The sequence below is a fragment of the Megalobrama amblycephala genome, linkage group LG8 (assembly GCF_018812025.1).
Source record: "Megalobrama amblycephala isolate DHTTF-2021 linkage group LG8, ASM1881202v1, whole genome shotgun sequence".
NCBI classification, from domain to species: domain Eukaryota; kingdom Metazoa; phylum Chordata; class Actinopteri; order Cypriniformes; family Xenocyprididae; genus Megalobrama; species Megalobrama amblycephala.
In genome coordinates this window covers 32,093,101-32,106,055 of record NC_063051.1, presented here as the reverse complement: position 1 = coordinate 32,106,055, position 12,955 = coordinate 32,093,101, and the positions used below count along the sequence as shown (strand labels likewise).

The 12,955-nt window shown below is 38.3% G+C and overlaps 2 protein-coding genes across 2 annotated transcripts in view; both read left to right on the top strand.

Moving 5' to 3' along the window:
* Positions 1–547: 547 nt before the first annotated feature.
* On the top strand, positions 548–10,357 carry pnkd (PNKD metallo-beta-lactamase domain containing). Its single transcript, XM_048200595.1, is given in 10 exon segments — positions 548–752; positions 2,875–2,990; positions 3,076–3,152; positions 3,154–3,189; positions 3,579–3,637; positions 4,241–4,333; positions 5,748–5,914; positions 6,158–6,244; positions 8,326–8,441; positions 9,829–10,357. Coding segments are annotated over 10 exon segments (1,086 nt in total). The 5' UTR covers positions 548–591; the 3' UTR covers positions 10,003–10,357.
* Positions 10,358–10,433: 76 nt separating this feature from the next.
* LOC125274325 (ciliogenesis associated TTC17 interacting protein) overlaps positions 10,434–12,955 on the top strand; it is an 11,025-nt gene continuing 8,503 nt past the window's right edge. Inside the window, 3 exon segments of the mRNA XM_048200599.1 lie at positions 10,434–10,672; positions 10,765–10,878; positions 11,238–11,423. Of these exon segments, the coding sequence (XP_048056556.1) occupies positions 10,812–10,878; positions 11,238–11,423 (253 nt within the window). The 5' untranslated portion in view covers positions 10,434–10,672; positions 10,765–10,811.

The following is a 12,955-nucleotide window of genomic DNA, read 5'->3' as shown; positions in this document are numbered from 1 at the left end:
CCCACAACATGTGACTCACTTTGCATCATAGCTGCCATTTTAGGAAAAACAAGCTTGCTTACCAATTCAGAATAATATTTAGCTAAATGACTTGCATGGTTTTATACATTGCTAAATCACCAATATGCATCATAAATAGTTTTAGACCTGGACAAATTTGCTTTGATGAAACAGTTTTTAAAGTAAATAAGCAACTTCCACTCCTCCCATGTGCTTCTCCTTTTCACAGTCTGGCAGAAATGATGGGTGGTTCTAAAATATATGGTCACATGACAATAAAATGGTACGGTTGCCAAGATACATGGGGTGGGTCAACTTACCCACTGGCTCATCTTACCCCACTCTCCCCTACAACAATATAGTATATACACCAGCAATTGCTGGCAATTAAGTGTAATGAAAAAATAGGCGATAGGATCACAAAAGTAAGCTAAGATTTATTTTTATTTCGATTTGTGCAGAAACAGTCAGCTGTCTGATACAAATAATGCACCTTATAAAAACTGCATGAATAGTCAAAAGAGTCTTGGTCACTTCTGGCCAATCGTAGTTGCACCTTTTAATTGCGTCATCGTCGACACGCCCACTATAATGGCGCTTCCGGACTGGACCGTGTATTTACTTTGTATTGCTTCAATATGTGGAGGGTTTTACATCTGTCGTTTTCCTAAATGCGCCAGAAGAAGTGCATGGAGAAACAGTGTGATCGGTAAACTGATGGCTCGCACAGAGAAACCACTGTTCTGGATAGCGTAAGTGTCTAGTTTGTCCTGCTGCGGCAGTCATTTTTTTGTTTACACAGGCTACTGGATTTATCCGAATATGATGTTTACATAAACTGTTTTGTAAGTCGTATTGCAATATAAATTATTTACGAATGTAGACGTTCCCTTCAGTGAATGCCACTGATTTGATCATGGTCAGTGATTAATGTACCTAATGAAAATGTACTTACAGTATTTTGTTTTTAGGGCTTGTGTACACCATGTTAGATCAGTGAAATTATGCTTTCTAAACTAGGGTGCTTGTTGTGTAATACAATAGCCTAAACACTTATATAACATTAAAGGGTTAGTTCACCCCAAAATGAAATTTCTGTCATTAAATTACTCGCCCTCATGTCGTTTCCACAACCCGTAAGACCTTCGTTCATCTTCAGAACACAAATTAAGATATTTTTGATGAAATCTGGAGTTTTTTTGATCCCCCATAGAAAGCAACGTAATTATCCACATTCAAGGTCCAGAAAGGTATTTAAGACATTGTTTAAAGCAGAACTAAGTAACTTTTTTACCTTCATAAATAGTTTTCTAAGTCCTTACGATGGTTAATTGACTTGTAGTGGTGTGTTTGAGGCGTGCACTAATCCCCTCTGGCACGTCTACGCCAGAAAACAGCACTTGCAAGTTGAGCTGCGCCGACCCGACACAATCTCGCCTCATGTTCACGTTCACGCGAGAGTGACAAAATGCTTTACGGTAATTCAAAAACAACGTATATATTATGACTTTATGAATTAATTTTGAAAATTGCCCACCTCCATCGAGATTTCTTGTACTGTATTTGCAAAACTACTGCACTGGTGAGCGTTGTAGTCGTTGTAGTCCAGAGCTGCGCTTGGAGTATTTACGACAGTGTGATTCACTGAAGGAACCTGTAGGGGGAGCTTCGCAAATCTTACTGAGTTCCGCTTTAAATAATAATCACATGACTACAGTGGTTCAACCTTAATGTTATGAAGCGACGAGAATACTTTTTGTGCTCACGTGAATATCTTATGAACGAAGATCTTATGGGTGTGGACCAACATGAGGGTGAGTAATTAATGACAGAAATTTCATTTTTGGGCAGGGCTGGGCGATATATCGCATGCGATTCTCACGCGCATTTCGTCAGTAAAGCCGGTTCCCTGATTACCGCTAAATCGCCATCACCTGCTTTCAAATGGAGCGCCTTTTAATAGACAAAGCCGTAGTTCACGGACAAACCACGCAAAATCGCGTTCAGTATCGAAGATGAATCGCTTTCGATAATGAACCCGATTTTGCGTGGCTTATCAGTGAATTACGGCTCTGTCTATTAAAAGGCGCTCCATTTTAAAGCAGGTGATGGCGATTTAGCGGTAATCAGGGAACCGGCTTTATTGACGAAATGCGCGTGAGAATCGCATGCGATATATCGCCCAGCCCTATTTTTGGGTGAACTAACCCTTTAATTTACTACCCTAATTGATTATTAAGTTTGAATTGACCCTTCGCAAAGACCCGCCCCCCTTAGTTACTGTTGCTTTGTCCGAAAAGTCATGGCGCTGTCACGCCACACAGAGTGAAAAATACATCGCGGAGCAAAGAGGACAACTGACAACACATCGACAGACAAGACAGAGCAGGTTACTTATGATATTAAACAAAGTCCCAGCTTTCAAACTGTGTAATTTTTTAAGAACTTTGAACAATTAAAACAGTTTAGTAACGCTTTAAAGTGCCGTGACAGATTGCTGTAGCGCCTCAGCTCAAGAGGCTCGTGAACCGATCATCTCTTCCTACTAGTTCATTAATAGCATCACAATAAACATGAATGAACATCAGAAGGTATGTTGTTTCAAACACGGAAAGATGTCAGTACACGCCATTTTTCAAGTTCAAGTTCACCGAGGTTAATCTTCTAACTCCTGACTGCTTTGTCGGACAACATGGCGGATTCGGCATTATGATTGGTTAGATCACTTGTCAATCAAACTCCAGGCGAAGGGTCAATTGACAACATTTCTGCCCAAATATCATACTAACTATTATTAGTGTTTCAAAGACAGGGAGTGGAGCAACATACCTGTACATAACTGCATAAAATACTCCTCTTTAAAAACACTTCCAGGTACTCTCTGTACACACGGACCAAACTCGGGTACATATTTCATAAGAGGCAGATGAGGAAAGCACGGGAGCGGTACCCCACTGGCCACTCCAGAACTCAACCCACAATAATAAACGGTGAGCAGAAACACCTTTTTCCATCATACACTTTGACTCAACAGCGTATTACCAATAATTAACGTCACGCTATTATTTTCAACAGGCATCAAGATAATACCGGTACCCATCTTATCAGATAACTACAGCTATGTGGTTATTGACACCGCATCCAATACGGCAGGTTGTGGTTGATCCCGCTGACCCTCAGCCTGTTCAGGTTGGATTCCAAACAAGTGGTTTCAGAAATAGTTTGCTGGATTATATATCTTACTCCAATGAAATTGCCAAACCCATGTGGTTTAGTGGAAATTACTCCCTCTTCCTCACTGGTTTACCAAAGTGTGTAAGATGGAATAATTTTCAGTTATTTTTATTGGAAATCTGTCATTGTAGTGGACAGATTCCAGTTTTTCATTCTCACAAATGTTAAAAGTAGAGAAGTAGTATCAAAATATCTAGGATGCTTCATATACATGAAGAGATGCTTTATTGGACATGTGTGATGTATAAAGTCACGTCTCATATTAACAAGAGCCCCCTAACAAAACCCCTAGTTTTATTTTCTCATTTCTTATTATTTCGTGGTCTGTCTTTACACCCACACAGGCATGCCTAGAGAAAGAGGGGGCGGCATTACAAGCTGTTCTCTGCACGCACAAGCACTGGTAAGACCAAATTTGAAAATGCCAAACATTTATACAGCCTGAATGCTGCGCAATGAATGTATTTGCAACAACTGACAGCCTTTTAGTTAAAGGGTTAGTTCACCCAAAAATGACATTTCTGTAATTTATTACTCACCCTCATGTTGTTCCAAACCCGTAAGACCTTAGTTCATCTTTGGAACACAAATTAAGATATTTTTGATGAAATTCGAGAGATTTTTGGCCTCCAATACACTGCAACGTTATTACCACTTTCAAGGTCCAGAAAGGTAGTAAAGACATTGTTAAAATAGTCCATGTGACTACAGTGGTTCAACCTTAATGTTATGAAGCAACGAGAATAGTTTTTGTGCACAAAACAATGTCTTTACTACCTTTTTGGGCCTTGAAAGTGGTAACAACGCTGTAGTCAGAAAGCTCACGGATTTCATCAAAAATATCTTAATTTGTTTTCCGAAGATGAATGAAGGTGTTATTGGCTTAGAATGACATGATGGTGAGTAAATGATGACAGAATTTTCGTGTGAACTACAAATCATCAAGATTGAATAGCTAAACACAAAAATTAAATAAAAGTATTTATATACATTTTTCCCAATCCAGGGACCACAGCGGAGGGAACAGGGCTCTAAAGAGACGCTACAGTTCCTGTCGAGTGTATGGGAATGCTATGGACAACATTCCAGGCCTCACACAGTCAGTACCTTTGAATATCTTCTGCTGTTCCATCGTGAATCATTTTAACTCTTAAAATGACCCTAAAATGAATATTCTATCATTATTTACTCAGCCACATGTCGTTTAAAGGGTAAGTTCACCCAAAAATGAAAATAATGTAATTTGTTACTCACGCTCATGCCGTTTCACAAAAGATTCATAACGCTCCGAAGCTTTCTGAAGCAGTGTTTTGAAATCGGCCATCACTAAATAAGTCGTTATTTAGTTTTTTTGGCGCACCAAAAATATTCTCGTCTCTTTATAATATTAATATTGAACCACTGTACTCACATGAACTGATTTAAATATGTTTTTAGTACAAAACATATCTTGATCTTGAGAGAGGAAATGTCATTGCTGTCTATGCAGGCCTCACTGAGCCATCGGATTTCAACAAAAATATCTTAATTTGTGTTCCGAAGATTAACGAAGGTTTTACGGGTGTGAAACGGCAAGTAATTAAAGGTGCTAAAGAGGATGTTTTATTTTACACATTTTTGCAATATTAGTGGAAACTGTCTTTACTAACTGATAAAAGACTATTTATTAGGTGCACTGAAAGGAATAATATTAATATACATCATCTGTGCACGAGGTAGGGCCTTAAAAACATCAGCCATTGGCCCTCTGGCTTGTCAATCACTGCCGTGACGTTCCTTGTGAGAGACGAGTGCAGCTGCGCGCTCCAGTAACTTTCCACACTCCACAGGCGCCGCATGCAATGTTTTTGTCAGGAGACAGGAGTAACAACTGCAGATTATGAGTTACCTGCGGTGAGTCCGACATAATGAATCCACTAACACGACACAGCGAATGCCGGTGGTAAACACTCGTGTTCCAATACTCGTGCACGAGTTTTGGGAGGCGTTCCCTCGAAATGAGCTGTGAAGGAGGGGGGTTGTTCTTACGCATGCGCTCATTTCAAAAACTCACTAACACTCTTTGGTTTCTCAGTCGACGAAAAGATCCTCTTTAGCACCTTTAATGACATTATTTTTTATTTTTGGGTGAACTAACCCTTTAAAACCCAGGGGATCCAGTTTGTTTTAAGGTCCAAAACAACTGTTGTATGGACAAAAAAAAAAACACAGAGAGATTTTTTTTTTTTAATAAATATCCACAGATTAATCAAATGCTCACAGGTTTGGAACAACATGAAGGTGAGATTTTCATTTTTGGGTGAACCATTCCATTTCCAAAAGTCTGAAAGTTATAAATTAGATAAAAGTTTGATAGTAACTAACTAACTAACTAACTAATCAAAAATGTATTGAAGAATATATATGAATTTGTCTATGTAATTTGTTCTATATGATATAATAATTTCAAATGGTGTTAGGTATTACTTGAGAGCTTGAAACAGACCAATTAAATTGATGTTTTTTGGATTTAGCCCCCTTTCAGACAAAGACACAATAGATTTTGGAACTCGGCTGCACTTCAGGGCCTTCTTTACACCTGGGCACACGGTGGGTCACATGATCTACCTGCTTGATGGCCGGGTGATCGGTGGCCCCAGCAGCTTGTTTTCAGGGGATCTGGTATTCCTCTCTGGATGTGGTGAGTATGGCATTAAACATTACGTTATCATTAAAATGTCATTGTATCATTTTGTTTAAAATAATATTTGTAGTGTTATTGTTACCTGCCTTCACTGTTTGACATTGTGCAAATACAAATTCTTAAATTACTATTTAACTGATATTGATGCACATCAAGGCATGCCAAAGGCAAACAAGAATTCTGGATTCCTAAATCCAGCTAGGTCTATTTAAAGCTCTGACTCATTTCCAACCCTTGTAGGGAGAATGTTTGAAGGTAATGCCACAACTATGTTGTCATCTCTGGATACTGTGGGATCGTTGAGCGATGAAACTCTGCTTTGGCCTGGTATGGAAACATAGACTTTTTATAGTCATTTCACACTTGAAGTTGTTAACCAGAGTCAATTTTGTTCTTAGGTTATTTGGTCCATGTTTCAGACTTTACTCTGGGATCATAATAAATCCTGGATAGTCAGTTATTTATTGGACAAGTACAGAACATAAGCTGTTTGCATAACCTTCATGACTCCAATTAAAGCTTTTGTTGTCAATTTTAAACTGTTACCCTTAGGCAAGAGAGTGTCTGCAACTACAAAAAATAATGAATTATTAATGTATTTATGGTATTCTTGCACCACATTTAGGGCTTTTCACACTAGAAATTCTAAACCCTGGGTATATGGAATCCTGGGTTATTTTGCTTCAAATTTCACACTGCTCATAATTTACCCGAGGTTAATTAATCCTGGGTATTCATAAACTGATGTTTTATACTGTACATTCCTAAACCCTGGGTTAACATACTTATTTGCATATTTGCTGTGTCAGTGTTATTAATTGGATGAGCCCAGCACACAACCTGTTTACATAAAGACTCTAGCATTGTGCATCCTCATATTATATTGTTTGACTGTACATTTTCTGAGTGGACTTTGCGGACTACAGAGGCAAGAAATAAGCGGTGCTAATCCTACTCTGAAACAGGGTTTCATAACCCCGGGTAAAAAGTGTGAAACGTTCCTTTACCTGGGGGTTAAAATGGGGTCCCTATTATGCCCTATTTTTGAATCATTGCTTAAAGGTGCAGTAGGTGATCTGGGAAATACTAACATTAGCCTGCTAGCATTAAAAGCATACGATCCCAAGTGTCATGAGAAGGCGTTAAACTACTTCATGTCTCAAAGCACATAACATTACAATAATATTGAACGTAAACAACTTAGAGAGCTTGTACCTGTCTGCTGCAGATTCATTTTGGTGTTGATACTGTTGACATGGATCCGCATAATTCCGAGTCTGACTGTGGTGAGAAATCGAGTCCCCCAGGAATCGGGTCTCCTTTAGGACCCCGAGTGGTCCCATTGGTTTAACAGGCTTTTTTAATGGGTAGTATTTTTAGCGCCTGATTATAATTCCTGCAAAATCACGTTATGATTTATCGTTTAAAATGTGTCTTTAAAATTACATGGTTCTTATACTAGTATATAACTGAAGCTATAGGTTATTTAGCTTAGGTTAGTTAGCTTATGTACTAGCATAGCATACATCTACCCGATTATCTTATATTATATTAGCTATGTTTTTTGCTTCCAATATCTGTTTCTAGTTTGTTTTATTATGCAATACATAGGCATTCATTTTATATTTCAAGCATGTTGTTTGTGCACTTAATGTAATAAACATCATACAAAAGTGAAATAGGTTATAATTAGTCAAGACATCACTATAACAACTTTTGATCAGGCATTACCGTCTGGGTCCTAAAGGAGACCCGATTACTGTGGGGGACTCGATTTTTCATGACACCGGTTACAACATCACGGGGTGCCATCTTCTAATTACAGTAGTTATGGCATGAACGCAGCATAAGCTCGTTGTTTTGATTCGGTAGTAACTGTAAAAGGTGCTGCTGTTTGTTTGTGGTGCTCCGTGACTGACGTCTGTCTACATAAACTCTGCATAGCATGAAGCGCGCTGATGACATACAGTATGATGTCTGTGCGAACAGGCTGCACGAGGTTATGTAAAAACATACATTGACAGGCAGGTAGGACACTGTATTATTACATTCAGACAAAATATAATAACTGGATGAACATTTTATGGTCCTACGCATACCACAGACTATATTTATAAAAATACATTTAGACCATTTAATATAGTGATTGCTATCAGGATATGAGGAGACTTTCAACCAGTATAACAAAACATTTTTCTGTAGAGAATCATCTATTGCACCTTTAACCCTTTGTTTAGGCTGGATTTAATCTAGGGTTAATTGTAATGTGACAAGCCTGTTTGTCATTTTTATTTTTTGTGCACAGGTTTTTTTTTTTAATCCGATTTTATTCTTTTTGCAAACTAGCACTTGGGTGTGATTCTAAGGAAAAGCTCAGTCATGTTAATAAAGTTGGTCTCTCTTCTCAGGACACGAGTATGCTGAAGATAACCTTCTGTTTGCTGCTGAAGTGGAGCCTTGCAATGTTGTGCGGGAGCAGAAGCTGCAGTGGGTGCAGCAACAGAGGGGTCAGAGATTGTGTACAGTAAGGAAGAATAGAATTTGATTAAAAATTCCTAAATATCAAAGAAGATGCCAAGATGTCCAAAACAGTCCAAAATAACTGTTACATTTTGAGGAATTTAATACTATTAAATAATCTAAATAAGATTCCTACCAGCCAAGCTTGATTTAAAGGGATAGTTCACCCAAAAATGAAAATTCAGTTTACTCACCCTCATGTCATTTTAAACCAATAAGTCTTTCATTCATCTTAGGAACACAAATCAAATATTTTTAATGAAATCTGAAATAATTCAGGCTTCAGAATTTAGGCTTTTATTCACATATAAACATTGATCAGCGAATGCATATAGAACACTCAGATTTGGTAAACAGAAGCTTGAGCGTGTTTGCTAGACACGTGAGAACCAATGAGGTTCATTGTTGCATGTCACACCAGCATGAGTTGTGAGGTATGGTTGAACTATTTACCATATTTGAGCTGTGTTCGCTGATCAATGTTTTTATGTGAATAAAAGCCTAAATGAAATCTGTTCATCGTATAAAGCGATTGTGTCTCTTCTGAAGACTTTGATTAAAGGGATGATTGATTATAATTTCACTTTTTTAACTTTAGTTTGTAATGTTGCCGTTAGAGCATAAACAACATCTGCAAAGTTATGATGCTCAAAGTTCAATGCAAAGGGAGATATTTTCTTTTAAAGAATTCTCTGTTTAAGGAGTACAACAAACGGCTGGTAGGGACTAAAACAAACTTCTTCCAGGATTAGTGACATCACTAACCCTAAAATTTACATAAACCCCGCCCATAAACCATGTTGTTACCATGGCGTCATTTTATGCCAGCCTGCTTCACAAACGAGGGTCAATTCAACGCTGGATTTGCACAAAAGATTAACATGACGGCACATGCTAGTTGATGAGTTGAATCAACTCCACAGCAACTACATAAATTTATCCACTAACCATTCAGAAACGTCCAGTTTCATTCTAAAAGTTGTAACTTCTTCCTGAGTCTCTCCATCAGTGTCGACTCCGGTTTGAACAATGTAAGGCTGAACACCGTTACTGACAATCCTCATTTTGGCTGCGTGAGATTCTCCAGCTTTGTTGTTGTTGAGCAACCGAAGCATGAGCTGTTAAAGCTCCGCCCTCTTCTGGAAAGGGGGCCGGGAGCGGCAGCTCATTTGCATTTAAAGGGACACACACAAAAACAATGTGTTATTGCTATAATAAATGATCTGTGGGGTATTTTGAGGTGAAACTTCACAAACACATTCTGGGGACTTACATTTCATATTGTAAAAGGGGCATTAAATTGCTCAATTAATATGGATTTATTTTACAATCTCCAATTTTCGCTTTTGGGAGAACTAACCCTTTTAAATTCATTCTCTCTCTTCATACAGTGTCCATCCACTCTAGCAGAGGAGAAGCAATACAATCCTTTCCTGCGGAGTCACTCCGAGGATCTCCAGGGGGCCCTGGGCCTGCAGCAGAAGCAGGACGAGGACTGGACGTCGTATCGCGCCCGTGTTTTAGAGGAGCTGCGCAGACGGAAGGACATTTATAAGGAACGATAAAGCTTTTATCCACTTACATTTGAAGGTTGCAACCACTGAAACCATTCCAAACTAAACATGTACTGCTCCCTATGTATAAGTGACCTGGATTCAAAGAATTAATGTGAATTTAAACAGTGACCTGAAAAGTAAAGGATTTGTGCAGAGAGTGAAGTTGATTTGGGCATTATTTTTTATACAAAAATAAGTTTCTTTTAACTTTAAGTATTTGGTAGACTCTTGACTCGTTTTAAAACACTTACCCTTGACAACGTAGGAGATGTTCCCTTTAAAATTAACCAGCGTTTTGAATAATTATGGTACCACAAGCACTGATATTTATGTTGTTCTAATAAACTAATGAATTATGAACTAATTTGTGACTGGATTCAGTATGTGTTGCACTGTGGCGCGATTACAAGAAGGTTTACGGCAGTTGTTGACAACATCGTTTCCAAGGAAACCAAAGATGCTAATAAGTTGGAGGCATGAACGAAAAACACAAATGGACCCTAAATAAAACGGTTTAAAGGCGTAATATAGATGTTGTTAGTAGTCTGGACTGTCGTGTTAAAGCCATATGTGTCATTTTGTAGTTGATTTCGTTAATTCTGCCTTTTAATAGCATTAGCAAAGTAACGTTAGCTCGTTTGACCTGCTGAAGCTCTGAGCTGTTAAAAAAACAATCAAGGTAAAAATTCTTCACTTCTTCGATCTCAAAAGTCGATATTAAATATATATATATGTAGGCAATATTTTGAACTATATCAAATTTATCAATAGTTTGACTATCTGTGATAGTCTTTGGTTTTATCTGAACTTTCCAAGACATGGAGGAGAATGAAACCGAAGAACTGAAAGCTTCAGTTAATGCAGTGGAGTTTATTTACAACATTGGTAAGTAATTTAAACATGATTATGATTCAATAAGTGAAGTCACTTCAAAAGTTTGCCTGTCAGAGAAGCTATTTTAGGGTCAGGGACCATCTGTTAATGACATCAAGGCCCTTCACGTTCATAAAGTTGTTTCTTTTTTATGTATAATCTGAACATCTGATTTTCTATGATAATTTTGAAAGATGTATGCCAGTATTGTGATAAATCATGAGGCACTGACATCTACATAAATGTCTTTTGTACTGAATGTTTCTTCACAAGACCTTTCAGATCCTCATAACTGCAATCACCATAAATTAATCTTCAATAAAGAGACTAACAGTAAGTGATTGCAATTGACTTCTTGACACTTCCTATAGGATCCAGGGATCTGGACGAATGTTTGTTTGCGGATTCACTTGTGACTGTGTCAGATTCGGGCAGGGAGCTGGGAGACTTCTCTGTGAGCGTCTCCAAGGCCAGCTACAACGAGGAGCTCTGCTATCTGCTCCATGCCAACAGTCATGGAGCAGTTGATGACATTCCTTGTGGCACATCCATTGAAGGTGTGATTACATTGTATAATGACTATTTCTTCCAGTGGCGTAACTTTGTTTTAAAAAGTGGGTGGGACATGAGTGTGTGTGTGTGTGTGTGTGTGTGTGTGTGTGTGTGTGTGTGTGTGTGATCGCTGCCTTTTAGTTCAAGCGTACATGAACCGATCATCTCTTCCTACTACAAACATGAATTAACATCAGTACACACCATTTTTTAAGTTCACCGACCCCTCCCTTATAGAGGGTATGCATCGACGTCACTTTCCCGCCGAAAACGCGTCTCCCTCAGCTGGACTGAGTGGCAAAAGAACCTGCTGCATAACTGGATTTAATAGGGGAAATTGCGAAAACGAACGAAAAACAAACGAATTACTCTAAATGTTGGAATTGAATGTGTTCCTTACAACTTGTCAAATAAACCTAATCCATCGATATTGACATGCACCCAGGAGTCGTGTGTCCTGACATTTATATGTGCCTGATTTGACGCCGGGGAATTACATAAAGCAAATCTGCCTGTAAATATTTTATATAACCACAATATAGGTAGGTTTAAATCCGCGTAATCACTTATATCAATGTTATATCGTCATATTGTCCAGCCCTATAATAGTTTTTGTCAGTGTTTATTTAAAAACACCAAATTATGCAGAATATAAGATAGTAAATATTTAATTGATGAGTTGTCAACACAATAACAATACAATACGGTATGATTTTACCTCAAAATCCAACAATTTGACAAAATGATAACTGCAAATCCATGTTTCTCTGCCTGGAGTCCAGTTGTTTATGTGAATTGCAGCGATCCGTTTGCTTTTTTTTTCTGTAGCTTTCGGCAGTCTTTAAATATATACCTCAGGGTTTTGTGTCAAAGCTATTTGTTCAGTCAATCACAAGGCTCTTTCCCGTTTTGGATGTGTTTTGTGTTTCTTCGCGGCATTCACGCTAAAAACCAATGCTGCCGCTCAGTCTTTGTGCCACTCAGTGGACGTGACCGCAGCCATAACGGTCGACGATGACGTCACGTGCATACCCTCTATTAAAGGTGCCCAAGAATGCTTTTTCACAAGATGTAATATAAGTCTAAGGTGTCTCCTGAATGTGTCTGTGATGTTTCAGCTCAAAATACCCCATAGGTTTTTTTTTAATTAATTTTTTTAACTGCCTATTTTGGGGCATCATTAACTACTGATTTTGGCAGCGCCGCCCCTTTAAATGGCGCGCTCCCTGCCACACGAGCTCTCGACTATATTGCAGTGCATTTACAAAGTTCACACAGCTAATATAACCCTCAAATGGATCTTTACAAGATGTTCGTCATGTATGCTGTATGCATGCTTCGAATTATGTGAGTAAAGTATTTATTTTGATGTTTACGTTTGATTCTGTATGAGTTTGAGGCTATGCTCCGTGGCTAACGCTAATTCTACACTGTTGGAGAGATTTATAAAGAATGAAGTTGTGTTTATGCATTATACAGACTGCACATGTTTAAAAATGAAAATAGCGACGGCTCTCTTGTCTCCGTGAATACAGTA